The 19,445-nt window shown below is 45.3% G+C and overlaps 1 protein-coding gene and 1 pseudogene across 6 annotated transcripts in view; both read right to left on the bottom strand.

Annotated features, from left to right (window-relative positions):
- NCAPD3 (non-SMC condensin II complex subunit D3) overlaps window positions 1-19,445 on the bottom strand; it is a 60,592-nt gene that overhangs the window by 26,059 nt on the left and 15,088 nt on the right. For 4 of the 5 annotated variants that reach the window (XM_086341912.1, XM_086341911.1, XM_086341910.1 and 1 more), the window contains 6 exons: window positions 11,123-11,196; window positions 10,464-10,598; window positions 9,498-9,718; window positions 1,282-1,473; window positions 870-967; window positions 667-782 (listed from right to left, as the gene is read on the bottom strand). In XM_086341912.1, coding sequence (XP_086198038.1) covers window positions 667-782; window positions 870-967; window positions 1,282-1,473; window positions 9,498-9,718; window positions 10,464-10,598; window positions 11,123-11,196 — 836 coding nt within the window. The remainder of the gene's footprint in view (window positions 1-666; window positions 783-869; window positions 968-1,281; window positions 1,474-9,497; window positions 9,719-10,463; window positions 10,599-11,122; window positions 11,197-19,445) is intronic. The other variant, XR_015142456.1, reaches the window with a different exon arrangement.
- Window positions 4,176-5,635, bottom strand: LOC147358906 (histone PARylation factor 1 pseudogene; annotated as a pseudogene). Its single transcript, XR_015142457.1, has one exon. The product of XR_015142457.1 is annotated as a histone PARylation factor 1 pseudogene (transcript).

Below are 19,445 nucleotides of genomic sequence, written 5' to 3' on the forward strand. Positions count from 1 at the left end.
TCCAGTGGTCATGTAGGGATGTAAGAGTTGGACTATAAAGAAAGCTGAGAGCCAAAGAATTGATGCTTTTGAACTGTGGTGTTGGAGAAGACTCTTGAGAGCCCCTTGGACTGCAAGGAGCTCCAATCAGTCTATCCTAAAGGAGATCAGCCCAGAATATTCATTGGAAGGACTGATGTTGAAGCTGAAACTCCAATACTTTGGACACCTGATGTGAAGAGCTGACTCATTTGAAAAGACCCTGATGCTGGGAAAGATTGAAGATGGGAGGAGAGGGGACGACAGAGGATCAATGGTTGGATGGCATCATCGACTCAATGGACATGAGTTTGAGCAAGCTCCAGGAGCTGGTGAAGGACAGGGAAGCCTGGCGTGCTGCAGTCCATGGGGTCGCAAAGAGTCGGACACGAACCAGTGACTGAAGTGCGCAGGATGCATGCTTCCTAGAAGACAGTGGTGCCCAGAACCAAGGAGGTGACCTCCTGAAGGTGCTGTGTCTTTAGCAGCCAAGGTCTCCTTGGGAAATGTCAACTGCTTGTCAGATGGGTGCTTCCTTAGAGACCTAACTGCCCTTCCAGGCTGGCTGAGGAGCACGCCCCAGCCTCAGGGCAGAGCGCTCTGTCTCCACGTGGACGAGCGACAGCCGCACACGAGTCTGTAGTGTACCTGCTCCTCCGCTGGTGTCCCTGCAGTTGCCCGGCACAGGCTTTGTAAAGTGTCAACAGCTGGGGAGATCAACATTGTCGACCAGCAGAATCCATTCAGCTTTTTCTTGAGAACATCTAAAAAGAGTCAATTCCCTCCAGGTTTTTAACTCTCAAAATAAAGTGAGAGGCAAGCCTTTTCACGACTCCCCGGCAGACACTCACCTGCTACCATGTCCCGGGTGCTCTGAGGAAGGTGCTTGGCGATGTGCCGGATGACACACAGGATGTGCCCCAAGGTGTCTTCACTGGGGCTCTGCTGGCTGGGGAGAGGGCGGAGAAGAGTCAGCGCAGAAGCCCGGGAGGCGCTGCTGCCCACACAGCACTCTTCTTCAGGATTATGGAGGGAGGGGGGGCCTGGTCCACAAGCCAAGCGGGGGAACGCGACGGCACCTACTGTACTTGGACAATCAAAGCTTAACAGTGATTCCATTTTCCCTCTTGGTTTTTACACCAGAATTTAAAGGAAAGACACATGTACACAAACAGCTATGAGAGGGCCCACTTCCTCAAGACACAAGCCCTGTGTCCAGGACTCCCTCATGTCTGGTGGCAGCTCCGTGACAAGCGTGCGAACCTGCTCATCCTCTCCCAGGCCTCGATGACAGTGGAGTAGTCCGGCATGGGCGACGCGCCAGCCACCTTGGCGAGCAGCATCCAGGCGGGCGCAGAGTGCTCCTTTTCCGTGTGGGAGAGCACGTTGTTTACAAAAGTGGGGGAGAATCTATCTTTCCGGGACCAGATATGAAAAGCCTTGTTTAAATAGCAGCTGGAAAAGAGACAGAAAGCAGGACTGTGACTGTGAGTACACCAGCCTCCGACCACCCCTCAGTCCAGGGTACGGGCTTCTGCAGCAGCCTCTCCTCCAGCACAGCAGCCACACAGGGGTTCCTGCCCAGGGGCACGTCTGATACCAACCGAGGTGTCCTTCCAAATGCTACGACACCAAGTAAGGTATATTACCCACCTCCTCCCCAAAGTTTTTACTTTTAAAGGGAGGAATAAAGTTTCAGAATACACGTGAAAGTGAAGCTGCTTAGTCGTGTGCGACTCTTTGTGACCCCTCGGACTGTAACCTACCTGGCTCCTCCCTCCATGGGATTCTCCAGGCAAGAGTACTGGAGTGGGTTGCCATTTCCTTCTCCAGGGGATCTTCCTGACCCAGGGATCAAACTTGGGTCTCCCGCATTCCAGGCAGACGCTTTAACCTCTGAGCCACCAGGGAAGAATACACGTGAGACCCTCTAAAACTTGTATGTACACATATGTGGTAGGATGCCAATAATACATACACCCAGAGCTTATGAGGTTTTAGTGACAAAACACGTACACAATGCCCTTTTTCAATGGAAGGACTGGAGAGAAATAACATCCCAGAGGTGAAATATGGTGGTATTAAAGGAGCTCAACTTTGCTATGACCTGTCAAAACCACGGAGAATTACATATTTCAAACTCTTCTAAAAGAAAACAAAAAACTCTTCTGATATGTTAAAGTGTCTGTGTGTGTCACTGCTGCTTTTAGACCATTTCTTGCTTTATTTTTTCCCATAGCAGTGAGTGACATATGACTCATGAGACTAATGTAACATTTTATATTTAAGTGGAAAAACAAATATATTCCTTCCGCAAGTAATTTCTTCTACTGCTAGGAACGCACGCGCGCACGCACACGCACACACACACACACACACACACACTCAGATTAGCAAAACTTTTTCATTAAATGAAAAAAAACAATTCTCAAAGCGTGCAGAAAGTGACTACAAGACAATAAACACACCCATACACAGTAAGCATATGCATATAAATGAATGGTTTGCATTTATAAATTAGATTTTATCTAAAAAATCTATCTAGAGTTTTACTGCAAATGACTAACATGATTCAAACCTGACTGCTGTCCAAAACCAAGATACAGTGACTTGACAAATATTTTTAAAATTTATCTACAAGAATCACACAGAATATTAAATGACATTTACTACAAGAAGCCAACAGAATGGGAAGAAGTGTCCTCTGAACTTAAGAGTTTCAAGAGCTCAAATCCAGCTCCTCTGGAGGGTGGTCACACATACCCTCCACCAGCGCTGAGCTGTCCCCAAAGGCCCCCTGACTGGACCCAGTCAGTATCAACCCACTGCAGTCACAAGAATGCAGCTCAGCAAACACCACCTGGGCTTCCTGAAAAGCACAGCTGGCTGCTAGCCTGAGACCCACCCAATGCACCCTCGGGGCCCCTCTCCCTTACACTGCAGTCCACTGTCTCACCGGTACACTAATTCCTGTGCGTCTATCACGCCAGATGCTGACGCTGAGAAGCTCTGTTCCACATCCTCTGCTCCAATCTACAGCCGAGCCTGGTGACTCCCTCCACCACCAGAAGTGCCAAGAGCAGGCATTTAAAGCAGGGCTCCAGGCACAGCACTCCCCTGCCCTGGCTGGCCCCAACTCTGCTTGCGGGCCAGAAATCCCCCAGCAGCCCTGTCATTTAGGATCTGAGAGGTGCAGGCCTCAGTCTTTGTGCTGCCATTTCCTGCCTGGAGACCCTCACCATCAGGCCGGTCTAGCTCATCTCAACTCTTTCCACCTCCAGAGATGACTGCAGTCATGCCACCATCAACAGGAAGCCACTCTAAGCCAGACAAAGAAAAGGAGATAGAAACCATATAGGGGAAAGAAAAAAACAGAAAAGAAACTTCTAGGAATTATCCGGGAAAACATCTACATAGCCTACAGGATATCTATAGGAAAAGATCTATAGGAAAAACCTATATAACATCTATAGGAAAAAATTCTTTTTTTTTTTTTTTTAAATTTTATTTTATTTTTAAACTTTACAAATTGTATTAGTTTTGCCAAATATCAAAATGAATCCACCACAGGTATACATGTGTTCCCCATCCTGAACCCTCCTCCTTCCTCCCTCTCCATACCATCCCTCTGGGTCGTCCCAGTGCACTAGCCCCAAGCATCCAGTATCATGCATTGAACCTGGACTGGCGACTTGTTTCATACATGATATTATACATGTTTCAATGCCGTTCTCCCAAATCTTCCCACCCTCTCCCTCTCCCACAGAATCCATAAGACTGTTCTATACATCAGTGTCTCTTTTGCTGTCTCGTATACAGGGTTATTGTTAGCATCTTTCTAAATTCCATATATATGCGTTAGTATACTGTATTGGTGTTTTTCTTTCTGGCTTACTTCACTCTGTATAATAGGCTCCAGTTTCATCCACCTCATTAGAACTGATTCAAATGTATTCTTTTTAATGGCTGAGTAATACTCCATTGTGTATATGTACCACAGCTTTCTTATCCATTCATCTGCCAATGGACATCTAGGTTGCTTCCATGTCCTGGCTATTATAAACAGTGCTGCGATGAACACTGGGGTACACGTGTCTCTTTCCCTCCTGGTTTCCTCAGTGTGTATGCCCAGCAGTGGGATTGCTGGATCATAAGGCAAAGTTGCCATCCATTTATTTCCTGTAGTCCTTAAAAACAGAAGAACATGTTTCACACTAAAGCTCTGCAATCCTGTACACCAGAGAGGCAGCCCCACTCATGCTGCGAGCTGGTCCACGTCCTCTTGGCTCCTGTTTGCTAGATGAGCTTCAATAATTTCCGCAAAGAGATTCCTCTTCAGCAGATTATATGCCAGAGGTAAAAGCTGGCCAGCAACTTTATGAAAATAGTGGGAGCCATGGCAGAAGAGGTCCAGCCCCAGCTCCAGCCCCATCCCATAGTCGCACTCATCGTTAGCAAACTGCACATAGGTCATCATCTCCTGGACGGGGGCAAAGGCCTGCAGTCTGTCGGCGTCGCTTGGGGCCTCCACAATTGTCCCGCAGATTCTCCTGAGGCTGGCATCCGTTTCAGGGAGCTCTCTGTATCCAACATCATTTTTATCCACTGGGACAACCAAGCCTGCCCCATGAAAGGTCTTTGTCACCACTTTCTTGTCTCTCTGCTTCATCCTCACAGTTCTCTGCTCCAGGGAGAACCCCAGTTCTCTGGCTGCTTCTGTGAGTTTCTCATCTATGGTTTTCAAGAGACTAGTTTTCTTCTTATCTTCTTTAAGTTTTTTCATCAAAAATGATTTGACTGCAGCAAACACATTATCTCCACTTTGAACAATTATACAATTTTTCTTTGCTTCGTTTGTACCGACAAATACAGGAAGTTCATCAGGAGAATCCCTGAAATACCCCATGTGGAATTGAGTTTTACTGTCTCCAATAATAATGGTATGGAACTCAGGAGGATCATAGTAAAATCTCCAGTGAAGATTAAAATTCAAGCTTGCTGATTTTTTCTTTATGTTTTCCGGCAAGGATATCATAAGGACCCACTAATCGAAGTCCAAGGCTTGCAGATAGTGAATCAGCTGGCTGTTCAGGGTCAAGTCCTTTGCAGAACCTCCAGAAGTGGTAGAAATCTTCAGGCAGAAGAAGCCTGTAATGGCTTTCCACCTCTTTTCGAAGGTCACTGGGCACGTCAGCTTCATAGGACTTACTCTTCTTCACATCGACCGGTTTTTCACTCTGCGGCCCCTCTCCGCAGAGTCTATGCTTCGCGCCACCGCCCACCATCCTGCAGCAAGAGGGTGCAGTGCCAGCCGGTCCCCGGAAAAAATTCTTTAAAAATCCATTAACCATAAAGAAAACCACTAACAAACCGAACTCATCAAAAGACACCATTAAGAGACTAAAGACACAAACACTGGGCTGGAGGAGAGGAATCTGTGATGCACACAACAGTGTTTCTACACATTTGAACGCTTTTGGGTGAACAAGCAAAAGAGCAACAGACAGCCTGATTAAAAACCCGGGCACGATATCTGGGCAGGTAATACACATGTGAATATCTAGATGCTAATCCAGCTATGAAAGGGGCTCAACTGCATCAGTCACCATGGCAGTGCAAATTAAGACCATCAAGAAATACAAGCACTGGCCACCAAAATGACTAAAAAGAAAGACCGAGGGCACAAAGACAGGGAGCAACTGCAGCTCTCAGAAGTGCTTCTAGCCCGGCACCACCACTCTGGAGCGCTGTCTGCGGTGACTTAAGGGAGGACAAGAGCACACCCAACAGCACTGCTCCTGGGGACACGCGCAACAGAGATGTGCACCAAAGACATGCCCAGAAGAGTCCCAGCATTTCCCCTCACGATGGAAAACCGGAAATGATCCATCATCAGCCAGCAGTCGACAGGATACATCAACTGTGGCTTCTTCATGTGCGACACACAGGCAACAATGGCAGTGGATGAGCTACAGCTGCACAGCCACCTGAGTGGGCCTGGCACTTCTTTGAGTGGAAGGAGTCAGACCCACAAAGAGCAGAGACCACATGATCCGCTCGTGGGAAGAGGAAACCACACCTGGTGCTGGAGTCAGCGGCACCGCCTCTGAGGCGAGACGGAGAACACCGGAGGGAGAGGGCGGGTGCTCCCCGGCCGAGCAAGGCTCTGCCTCTGGACCCAGGGGCACACCCACACAGGCCGCATCTTCTGTGCTGCAGCAGCTTCTTTACCCACTGAGCCAAAAAGAGCAGGCGTGGAAGGCGAGGGAGTGGAAGGCTGTGGCTGAGCCACGACACACGCTGGGGCTCTCAGCTTCCGGCCAGGGACGAGGCTTGAGTGCTCAGAGCTTTTGTGCAATCAAGTTTTACTAAAGTATAAAGGAGACAGAGAAAGCTTCTGACATAGACATCAGAAGGGGGCAGAAAGAATACCCTCCTGCTAGTTTTTAGCCGGATGTTATATAGTGACTGCTGCTGCTGCTAAGTCGCTTCAGTTGTGTCCGACTCTGTGCGACCCCAGAGACGGCAGCCCACCAGGCTCCCCCGTACCCGGGAATTCTCCAGGCAAGAACACTAGAGTGGGTTGCCATTTCCTTCTCCAATGCATGAAAGGGAAAAGGGAAAGTGACATGACTCTTAGTGACCCCATGGACTGCAGCCCACCAGGCTCCTCCGTCCATGGGATTTTCCAGGCAAGAGTACTGGAGTGGGGTGCCATTGCCTTCTCCTAACTTGAAGACAGAGTCTGGGGTAAATGCATAGTACGTTAGCATAGCTTAAGATAAACGTTTCCATAAAAAAAATGCATTGGTTAACTCAAGATTTGAGAAAAGTTAAGTTCAGATGGAACCAGGTGTCATTATGGCAACACAGTATTTTAAGAGAAACCTCTTTTTAAATCTGTACAGAGAAGGAAAAAAAATATCGCTAGTTTGTTTCCTCCTGTAGCTTAAGAGAGAGATAAAACAATGTCTGACACTTGCAGCCTATTTCCTCCGTTTGGAGACCCCTGGCCTTCCTGCCTGTTACCCTCTCAGGAGAAAGGGAAAGATATACCCAATTGAATGCAGAGTTCCAGAGACTATCAAGGAGAGATAAGAAAGTCTTCTTAATTGAACAATGCAAAGAAAGAGAGGAAAAAAACAGAATGGGAGAGACTAGACATCTCTTCAAAAAACTGGAGATACGAAGGAACTATTTCATGCAAAGATGGGGACAATAAAGGGCAGAAACGATAAGGACCTAATGGGAGCAGAAAAGATTAAGAAAAGGTGGCAAGAATACACAGAAGAACTATACAAAAAAGGTCTTAATGATCCAGATAACCACGGAGGTGTGGTCACTCTCCTTAGAGCCAGACATCCTGGAGTACAAAGTCAACTGGGTCTTAGGAAGCATCACTACAAACAAACCTAGTGAAGGTGATGAAATTCCAGCTGAGCTATTTCAAATCCTAAAAGATGATGTTCTGAAAGTGCTGCACTCTACGCCAGGCAGCTTGGAGAACTCAGCAGTGGCCACAGGACTGGAAAAAGCCAGTGTTCATTCCAATCCCAGAGAAGGGCGACACCAAAGAATGTTCAAACTACCGCACAATTGTGCTCACTTCACATGCTAGCAAGGTAATGCTCAAAATGCTTCAAGCTAGGCTTCAGCAGTACGTGAACCAAGAACTTATAGATGTACAAGTTGGGTTTAGAAAAGGCAGAGGAACCAGAGATCAAATTGTCAGCATTTGTTGGATCACAGAGAAAAAAGCTAGGAATCCCAAAAAAACATCTACTTCTGCGTCACTGACACTGCAAAAGCCTTTCACTGTGTGGATCACAACAAACTGTGGAAAATTCTTAAAGAGATGGGAACAGCAGACCACCTTACCTGTCTCCTGAGAAACATGTATACAAGTTAAAAAGCAACACTTAGAACCTTACATGGAAAAAACAAATGGTTCTAAACTGGGAAAAAGAGTACGACAAGGCTGTGTATTGTCACCCTGCTTATTTAACTGCTATGCAGAGCACATCATGCGAAATGCTGGGCTGGATGAATCCCAAGCTGGAATCAAGCCTGCCGGGAGAAATATCAACAACCTCAGATATGTAGATGGTACCACTCTAATGGCAGAAGATGAAGAGGAACTAAAGAAGAGCCTCTTGATGAAGGTGAAAGAGGACACTGAAAAAGCTGGCTTGAAATTCAACATTCAAAAAACTAAAATCATGGTATCTGGTCCCAACGCTTCATGGTAAACAGAAGGGGGAAAAGAGGCAGCAGTGACAGACTTTATTTTCTTGGCTCCAAAATCAATGCAGATGGTGACTTCAGCCATGAGGTTAAAAGACCCTTGCTCCTTGGAAGGAAAGCTATGATAAACCTAGACAGTGCATTAAAAACCAAAGAAATCATTTTGCTGAAAAAGGTCCATATAATCAAAGCTATGGTTTCTCCATAGTCATGTATGATTGTGAGAGTTGGGCCATAAAGAAGGCTAAGCACCAAAGAATTGATGCTTTTGAACCGTGCTGCTAAAGAAGACTCTTGAGAGTCCCTTGGACTGCAAGGAGATCAAACCAGTCAATCCTAAAGGAAATCAACCCTGAATATTCATTGGAAGGACTGATGCTGAAGCTGAAGGTCCAATACTCTGGCCACCCGATGCAAAGAATGGACTCACTAGAAAAGACCGTGAACCTGGAAAAGATTGAAGGCAGGAGGAGAAGGGGACGACAGAAGACGAGATGGCTGGATGGCATCACAACTTGATGGACGTGAGTCTGAGTGAGCTCCGGTAGAGGGTGAAGGCCGAGGAGGCCTTGTGCACTGCCATCCGTGTGTTTGCTGAGAGTCAGGCATGACGTAGTGACTGAACAACAACATTATGACACTGACCCTGTTACTCTTCCCACTGGATGCTGATTCCTCTACACCCGCACAGAAACAAGTAGGGAGGTACTTCTTGCACAGTAAAGCAAAGAAAGGAGAACACAGGCAAAGGAGCACAAAGGCCAGCTGCTAGATTCCTGCAGTAAACTAACACCGATCAGTGCAGTGCCACCTCATCACTGCACTGCTCCCTGCACAGCGAACACCAACAAATATCCAACGGAAAGAACACTGTGGTGTGATTAAGTCATCAATCCAACAAAATGTCAGAAAAAGTCTAATGTGTCCTAATTAGGAAGTCATCTACCACAACTGGTACTGTGGAAAGTTAATGTCGATACAGTAAATCCATTAATGCTTTCTACTACATATTAAGACATCAATTCTAAGCTGGGGAACACTCAGAAAGGCAAAGGAAGGCTTCACAAAAACTGTCACCACAAAAGCTAAGAGACTTGAACTAGGTCAACAGAAAGAGACTAAGATTGAGCCTTTGTATATCAAGCAATTTGGAGAGCTGATTTTCCAGTATCAACCCAGGAACTGATAATCAAGGCCCATCCACGAGGACACGCAGCTGCCCAGGAAAAGCGTACCCCAGCTTCCGGCTGTCCGTGTCCAGCAGCGTCAGCAGCGCCCAGGCAAGCGCCTGGCCGCCGTCTGCATCGTGGCCCTCGCTGTGGTGCTGGATGCTCTGCAGCAGGAGCCGGTCCAGGCACTCCAGGGCCTTGTCCTGCACGCTGCTCTCGTCGTCCGTCACGGCTGGGACCACGCCCCCCAGCCAGGCCTTCTGTATCTGCACACACTGCGGCTGGGCCTGAGGAGTCCAAGTCAGCAAGTCATAAGGGTGCAAGCACAGGTCGGGGCAGCTGTGAGCCCTGTTTTAGGACGTGTTATTAGTAGTTCCAACACAATGACAAACAAATCCTAACAGTGGAAAAATGCCAACCCTCCAGATACAAGTGAAAACCAAGGTCAAGCTCCAGTTACTATAAAGCAGAGCATACTGACATTTTAGACTTAAAGTGATTATCTATCACTGGTAGTAAAGCAGTACTTTTTTGGAATAATTCAAGATCTAGAGAAAAAATATCTACCTCAAGGAAGAATCAGAAAAGATGCTAATGAAGAAAGTCAAACCAGGCATTGCTTAAAGTCTTCTACCGTGAAATAAGAAAAAATACTTTAAAAATTCTTCAAAAACTAGCTAGCTGGTGGAAGTAAACTGCACGTAGGATCAGTGGGTCTGCTCCTTTGGCAGTATCACCTATACAGGTTTCAATGGACAAAAAGTGATGTCGGCCTCTGGCCTAACCAAACAGATTTTAAACTTCACACTTCTGTGTGAGATGCATGCTGACTATTAGCGTTTTCCAGCACTAGTCCGCATGACACATGCATATTTAACAGGAAATGCGATCCAGCACAAGCAGTGGAGAGACTCCTCTCTGTACACTGCTGGGGCCACGGCAGCTAGGGAGGGTTTCTAACGGGCGCGCCATCATTAGGCTGGGTTATCCTGACGGAGAAGGGCACCTCAGATACACTGCGGCCGGCCTCACCAGGAGCAGCTCGGTGAGAGACTGCAGGGCCTGCTTGCGGACAGACACCGCGACGTCCCGGCAGCGATCCTGCAGGATGCTGAGCTCGTCCTGCAGACCCTCGACGTCGCAGTGCTTTAGGAGGTTCACCAGGACCTAGAAGGTACGCGGGTCACACCGAGGGGCGACACAGGCACTGGTCAGCACAGACTGCACACGAACAATTCCTTCAAGTTCCTGACTCTCTCATTTTTGAGATCACAGATCTGTCACTCCTCCCAGTAACATCCCACCTCTTAGAATCTGAGGAAATTTAAGACCTCTCTGGAGAAAATCTGACATATAGTTTACATCAACATGTACGCAGAAACCATTTCAGGGGTTTCATGAACCCTATCAAAATCCATCTGTGGCCCCCAGGTTAAGAATCCCTACTCTAAAAAAACAAATTAAGGATCTAAAATTGTGGTTCCTAGGAAGCCAGCAATCCAGCAGGCCACTTAAGAACAGAGGATCCTTCAGTTCATCTGCGTAATTCCCGTTTACCAGGGACAAGGTGAACTAGCCTCAAGTGAAATGTGAGTACTGAGCATGACAGAAGTTTTTAAAACAGTCTCTTGCACCTTCAAGCTGTTAGTGCTTCAAAAGAGGGTATGAAAAGAATGTCCAGAAAAACACACCTGGACCGCAGACTTCCTGACGCTGGTCTTCTCGTCGCCGACCCTATTCCTCAGTGACACCAGGAAACCCATTTCTGCAGAGGAAACACCAAGAAGTCATTACAGCCTGAGGCCAGCAGAGCCCCAGCCTCTCAGCACACACTCCTGAGAGCATGCACCGATCCAAAACTGGCTAGTTTGCTGGTTTTAAATCATAAGAAACCACAGCATGAAATCATGTAGAAAAAGAAGAAAATTCACATAATTACCTATTATTTGATAGGTACAATAACGCAGAAGTAGTAGTAGGCAGAGTAGTAACATTTCAAAAGAGTATAAATTCTGGAAAATTAAGCTTTAAACTGGGCTCCTAAGACTAAAATTCTGAATGAATTTATTTAGATTTTTTCATTCTATTTACTACAAATGGGAAGATGTAAACCATTGGGTGTTTTAAAGACTAAGTAAGACAATACAGAACAGGAGTTTTAAAACCATCTCATCAAGAGTCCCTTTACACTATTAGATATTACTGAAGACTCATAAGAGGTTTTTTTTTTTTTTCCAAATAAATGTGGATGATAGCTTTTAACATGAATTAGAAACTTAAAATGAGAATTATAAAAAGATTTAGTAATTCATCTTAAGATACCAAATAAATGGCATACACTTTAACTGAAAAATAAAGTAGTGAAGAGAATGGCACTGATTTACATTTTGCAAACTCTTTAATGTCAGACTTAAATGACAGCTGGGTTGTCATCTCTGCTTCTATCTGCTTTTGCCTGTCTGGGACCTCTGTCTGCAAAACTCCAAAGTACACTTTTGAGAAAACCAGAGAGTAAAAGGTAACTGATGTCTTAATATTACTATGAAAACTGTACTAACTTCAAGGGCCCACTGAAGGAGGCTTAGGGACCCCAAACCACACTTGAGAAATGCTGATGCACAAGAAAGAACAGTAGAAAATAAAACAATATGGAAAACAATAAAGAAAGTCAATGAAATCAAAGTAGGTTATTTAAGATCAACCAAACTAATATTTTCCTAGACAGAAAATAACAGATGAGTCTAACTGCTAAAATCAGGAATGAAGGAGGGACAAGGTTATGAATACTATGAACAGTTTTATGCTAACACATTTAAGTAACCTGGATTAAATATCTACATATTATTAAAGACGTACATTAGGAAAACTAACTCAAGGAGAAACAAAGACTGAATACACAGTAACAAGTAAAGGGACTGAACTAGTAAGCAAAATATTTCGCACACATGCACAAAGGGTCAGGACCAGATGGCTCTACTGGAGTCTGTCAACTATTAACAAAAACACCAATTAACAAAAATTAGTAACAATGATTCCTAAACTCTTTCAAAACACTAGAATCCCTGTATCACTTTCCACCTCCTTCTATGAAGCCAGTATTATCCTGAAAGCAAAACAAGACAAAATAGCTCAAGAAAACAACAGACCAAAATCTCTTGTGAATACAGACATAAAATCCTCAGCAAGGGCCTTCCCTTGGGTCCAGCAGTGCAGACTCCAAGCTTCCCAGGCAGGGGACACAGGTTTGTTCCCTGGTCGAGCAGCCATATGCCCCGTGGTAGGGCCAAAAAATTAAAAATTAAAAAAAAAAATCCTCAGCAAAATATTAGCACATTAACCCAGCAAAATACAAAAGGGATTATACTCCATGCTTGGGATTTATCCGAGGACATGGGAAGATCATTCACTGTGATATGCCATCACAGAACAGAGGACCAAGGCCACATGATCATTTCCATAGATGCAGAAGTGGTGCGTGCAAAATCCTACACCCGTTCACGATAAAAGCAGTCAACAAAGTCAGAAAACAGAAAACTTCCTCACAGTGATAAAGGTCATCCTGAAGCAACGCAGAGCTAGCACCACACTCAACGGGAAAGACAAACGAAAGACATGGGTATCTACTTTCCCTACTTCAACTCCACTAGCAGTCCCAGCGGGGAAAACAGGCAAGAAAAAGAAACAAAGGCATTCAGATTAGAAAAAAGAAGTAACTGTTCTCACAGATGGCATGATCTGATAGGTAGAAAATCTTAAGGAATCTCACACACACACACACAAAACCTTTTAAGGCTGGTAACTGATTTACCAACATTGCAGGATACAAGATCCATCATTAAAATCAGTTGTATAAACTATCAATAAGCAATCAAAATGAAATTAAGAAAGCAATTTCACTTAAAATAAAGAGAATAAAATACTTAGGAATAAGTGTAAACAGCAAGAGTTACACACTGAAAACTACAAAACATCACTGAAACGAATTAGAGGAGACCTAAATATAGAAAGGCATCCCTTGTTCATGGGCTGGAAAGCTTAGTATTTTTACAGTGGCACTATATCCCACATTGGCATTCCCTGGTAGCTCAGCTGGTAAAGAATCCGCCTGCAATGCAGGAGACCCCGGTTTGATTCCTGGGTCGAGAAGATCCCCTGGAGAAAGGAAAGGTGACCCACTCCAGTATTCTTGGGCTGCCCTTGTGGCTCAGCTGGTAAAGAATCTGCCTGCAATGTGGGAGACCTGAGTTCGATCCCTGGGTTGGGAAGATTCCTGGAGAAAGGAAAGGCTACGCACTCCAGTATTCTGGCCTGGAGAATTCCACGGACTGTATAGTCCAATAGGTCAGAAAAGAGTTGGACAATTTGATATTTACATTGAAAGATGGATCCCTAACTCACATCATAAGCAAAAATTAACTCAAAATTGAACCAAGACCAAAATGTTAAGAGCTCAAACTATAAAACTCTTAGAACACCATCAAGAAAGTGAAAAGATAACCCTAAGAATGAGAAAAACAGGTGTGCAAATCATATCCGAAAAGGATCTGGATGTAGGAAATATGAACTTTTACCTCAAAAATCAAAAGATAAATGGACATGGGTTGTTTCCATGTTTTGGCTACTGTGAAGGATGCTTCTTCAAACATCCTCATACCATGTGGTGCGTGAGTGCGGATGTTGTGTATGAGTGTGTGTATGGATTCACTCTTTTCTTCCCTTGTGGTTGCACACTAAGGAGTGGAACTTCTGGGTCATGTGGTGACTCTACGTCTAACATTTTGAGGAAACGCCAGAATGAACGAACACACAAAATGTGGTCCATCCATACAAGGGACTATATTCAGCCATAAAGAGGAACAGAGTACTGATACAGTACTACACGCCTCACCGTGGATGAACCTTGAAAACAGATGGCAAAGCAGTTGCCTGCACAAGGCTGCATGTTCTAGGGTTGCACTTGTGTGAACTGTCCAGAACAGGAGGATCCACAGACAGGGGGAGCACAGGGGCTGACTGCTTGTGGGGATGAGGTTTCCCACTCAGTTAATGAGAAGCTTCTGGAAGTTGATTACACAAATTTATGAACCACTAACAACCACTGGATTCAACATACTTTTAAACAGTGACTTTTATGAATTATCTCTCAAAAGAAAACACACCAACACCGGTACTTATTAGCACAGTATCTGGCGTGTAGTAACTATACAAATGTTTTCATGTACAGTTAATGCCAACAACACAAGTCATTTTAGTTTATCAAAAATAAGGTGGGAACATGGGCTCTTTACATCTGTCAAGCTCTTATCATTTAGAAGCATAATTAAAGCGATACAGTGGTGTTTGGAAGCGTCTGTACAACAGTGAGAATCCATTGTCGGATTCTGAGGTGGAGGAGAAAGACTTGTGCTCTTCTACTCCTCCAAGAACACCAAAATTGCGACTAGTTGCTGAACAACCATCGACAGGAAAATGTTGGATCTCACCAAAAAAAGATACCCCCACGTCCCAGGGCAAAGGAGAAGCCCTAACAGGATGGCAGGAGGGGCGAAACTGCGTTTAGAATCAAACCTCATACCCACCAGAGTCACTCAGAGGGTGCAAACAGAACCCTGTCTGCACCAGGACCCAGGAAAAGGAGCGGTGACCCCCACAAGAGACTCAGTCAGACCGGCTGAGAGTGTCCAAGTGTCTCCTGCGGAGGCACAGGTCAGCAGGGGCCTGCCCTGGACGGAGCTCTGGCTGCAGCAGGCTGGGGGGCGTGGCATCTGGCCAAAGTCCTCTTGGAGAAGGTCACCATTAGCCCCACCACAGAGCCACCAGGTGGAGGACGCACAGACTGGAGAACAATTATACCAAAGAAGTTCTCACACTGTTGCAAAAGTTCTAGGGCCCACAACAGACTTCCCAACCTGGGGATCCAGCAAAGGGACTGAGACTCCCCAGGGAATCTGACTTTGGAGGCCAGTGGGATTTGATTACCAAACTTCCACAGGACAGGAAACAGACTCTCTGAGGGCACGAACAAACCTTGTGCCCACCAGGACCCAGAAGGAAGGAGCAGTGACCCCACAGGAGACTGAGCCAGACTTGCCTGTGAGCGTCCAGAAGTCTCCAGTGGAAGCATGGCTCGACAGTGGCCTGCCACGGGGTCAGGGGCACTGAATGCAACAGGCCTAGGAGCCGAGGCGTGCTGGCATAAGTCCTTTTGAAGGAGGTCGTCATCACCACCATTAACCCCACCACAGTTTGACCTCAGCCAAAGCCAAACTACAGGGGGCTTCCCTGATAGCTCAGTTAGTAAAGAATCCGCCTGCAGTGCAGAGACCCTGGTTTGATTCCTGGGTTGGGAAGATGTCCTGGAGAAAGGACAAGCTACCCACTCCAGTATTCTGGACTGGAGAACTCCATGGACTGTCCATGGGGTCACAAAGAGTCAGACAGGACTGAGCAACTTTCACAAACTACAGGGTAGGAACACAGACCCACACAACAGCAGAAAACTGGATTAAAGATTTATTGAGCACGGCCCCCCAACCAGAGCCAGACTCGATTTACCCCACAGTCAGTCATCCCATCAGGAAGGTTCCGTAAGCCTCTTATCCTCATCTATCACAGGGCAGACAGAATGAAAACCACAATCACAGAAAATTAAACTAGTCAAACTGATCACAGCCTTGTCTAACTCAATGAAACTGAGCCATGCCATGTAGGGCCACCCAAGACAGACGGGTCATGGTGGAGAGTTCTGACAAAATGTGGTCCACTGGAGAAGAGAATGGCAAACCAGTTCAGTATTCTCGCCTTGAGAACCCCACGAACAGCATGAAAAGGCAAAAAGATACGACACTAAAAGATGAACTCCCCAGGTCTGTAGGTACCCAATATGCTACTGGAGATCAGTGGAGAAATAGCTCCAGGAGGAATGAAGAGGCTGAGGCAAAGCAGAAACAACACCCAATTGTGGATATGCCTGATGATGGAAGTAAAGTTCGATAGTGTTAAGAAAAATATTGCACAGGAACCTGGAATGTTAGGCCCATGAATCAAGGCAAATTAGAAGTGGTCAAACAGGAGACGGCAAGAGTGAACATCAACATTTTAGGAATCAGTGAACTAAAATGGGCTGGAATGGGTGAATTTAACTCAGATGACCATTATATCTACTATTGTGGGCAGGAATCCCTTAGGAGAAATGGAGTAGCCGTCACAGTCAACAAAAGAGTCCAAAATGCAGTACTTGGATGCAATCTCAAAAACAACAGAATGACCTCTGTTTGTTTCCAAGGCAAACCATTCAATACCACGGTAATCCAAGTCTATGCCCCGACCAGTAATGCTGAAGAAGCTGAAGTTGAACGGTTCTGTTAAGACCTACAAGACCTTTTAGAACTAACACCCAAAAAAGATGTCCTTTTCATTACAGGGGACTGGAATGCAAAAGTAGGAAGTCAAGAAACACCTGGAGTAACAGGCAAATTGGGCCTTGGAGTACGGAATGAAGCAGGGCAAAGGCTAACAGACTTTTGCCAAGAGAATGCACTGGTCATAGCAAACACACAGCCTCTTCCAATAACACAAGAGACGACTCTACACATGGACGTCACCAGATGGTCAATATCAAAATCAAATTGATTATATTCTTTGCACAGGAGTATGGAGAAGCTCTATATGGTCAGCAAAAAACAAGACCAGGAACTGACTGTGGCTCAGATCACAAATTGCTTACTGCCAAATTCAGACTTAAATTGAAGAAGGTAGGGACAACCACAAGGCCATTCAGGTATGACCTAAATCACATCCCTGACGACTACACAGTGGAAGTGAGAAATAGATTCAAGGGATAAGATCTGATAGACAGCGTGCCTGAGAAACGATGGACGGAGGTTAATACATGGTACAGGAGTCCAATTCAGTTCAGATCAGTCACTCAGTTGCGTCTGACCCTTTGTGACCCCTTGGACAGCAGCACGCCAGGCTTTCCTATCCATCATCAACTCCCAGAGCTTGCTCAAACTCATGTCCATTGAGTCGGTGATGCCATGCAACCATCTCATCCTCTGTCGTCCCTTTCTCCTCCTGCCCTCAATCTTTCCCAGCACCAGGGTCTTTTCCAATGAGTCAGCTCTTTGCATCAGGTGGTCAAAGTATTGGAATTTCAGCTTTAGCATCAGTCCTTCCAATGAATATTCAGGACTGATTTCCTTTAGGATGGACTGGTTAGATCTCCCTGCAGTCCAAGGGACTCTCAAGAGTCTTCTCAAAAACCACAGTTCAAAAGCATCAATTCTTCAGCACTCAGCTTTCGTTATAGTCCAACTCTCACATCCATACATGACCACTGGAAAAACCATAGCCTTGACTAGATGGACCTTTGTCAGCAAAGTAATGTCTCTGCTTTTTAATATGGTGTCTAGGTTGGTCATAGCTTTTCTTCCAAGGAGCAAGTGTCGTTTACTTTCATGACTGCAGTCACCATCTGCAATGACTGGAGCCCAAGAAAATAAAGTCTGTCACTGTTTCCACTGTTTCTCCATCTATCTGTCATCGAGTGATGGGACCGGATGCCATGATCTTAGTTTTTTGAATGTTGAGTTTTAAGCCAGCTTTTTCACTCTCCTCGTTCACTTTCATCAAGAGGCTCTTTAGTTCTTCTTCAGTTTCTGCCATAAGGGTGGTGTCATCTGCATATCTGAGGTTATTGATATTTCTCTGGTCAATCTTGATTCCAGCCTGCATTTCATCCCGCTTGGCATTTCACATGATGTACTCTGCATATAAATTAAATAAGCAGGGAGACAATATACACCCCTGATGTACTCCTTTCCTGATTTGGACCCAGTCTGTTGTTCCATGTCCGGTTCTAACTGTTGCTTCTTGACTTGCATACAGATTTCTCAAGAGGCAGGTAAGTAGTCTGGTATTCTCATCTCTTAAAGAATTTTCCACAGTTCCTTGGGATCCGCACAGTCAAAGGCTAATAAAGCAATAGTAGATGTTTTTCTGGAACTCTCCTGCTTTTTATGATCCAACAGATGTTGGCAATTTGATCTCTGGTTCCTCTGCCTTTTCTAAATCCAGCTTGAACATCTGGAAGTTCACAGTTCACTTACTGTTGAAGCCTGGCTTGCAGAATTTTGAGTATTATTTTTGCTAGCATATAAAGTGAGTGCAATTGTGCAGTAGCCTCAACATTCTCTGGCATTGCCCTTCTTTAGGATTGGAATGAAAACTGACCTTTTCCAGTCCTGTGGCCACTGCTGAGTTTTCCAAATTTTCTGGCATATTGAATGCAGCACTTTCACAGCATCATCTTTTAGGATTTGAAATAGCTCAACTGGAATTCCATCATCTGCACTAGCTTTGTTCATAGTGATGCTCCCTAAGGCCCACTTGACTTCATATCCCAGGATGTCTGCCTCTAGGTGAGTGATCACACCATCATGATTATCTGGGTCGTGAAGATCTTTTTTGTACAGTTCTTCTGTGTATTCCTGCCACCTCTTCTGAATCTCTTCTGCTTCTGTTAGGTCCTTACCATTTCTGTCCTTTACTGTGCCCATCTATGCCTGAAATGTTCTCTTGGTATCTTTAATTTTCTTGAAGAGATCTCTAGTCTTTCCCATTCTATTGTTTTCCTCTTATTTCTTTGCACTGATCACTGAGGAGGGCTTTCTTAACTCTCCTTGCTATTCCTTGGAACTCTGCACTCAAATGAGTATATCTTTCCTTTTCCCCTTTGTCTTTCGCTTCTCTTCTTTTCTCACCTATTTGTAAGGCCTCCTCAGACAACCATTTTGCCTTTTTGCATTTCTTTTTCTTGGGGGTAGCTTTGATCACTGCCTCCTGTTCAATGTCTGAAGAGGCCTTACCAATAGCTGAGAAAAGAAGAGAAGTCAAAGGCAAAGGAGAAAAGGAAAGATATATACCCATCTGAATGCAGAGTTCCAAAGAATAGCAAGAAGAGATAAGAAAGCTTTCCTAAGTGAACAATGCAAAGAAATAGAGAAAAACAAC

This window comes from Bos grunniens, chromosome 15, assembly GCF_055505025.1.
Source record: "Bos grunniens cultivar Pamir isolate PY7600 chromosome 15, Bosgru_T2T1.0, whole genome shotgun sequence".
Taxonomy (NCBI): domain Eukaryota; kingdom Metazoa; phylum Chordata; class Mammalia; order Artiodactyla; family Bovidae; genus Bos; species Bos grunniens.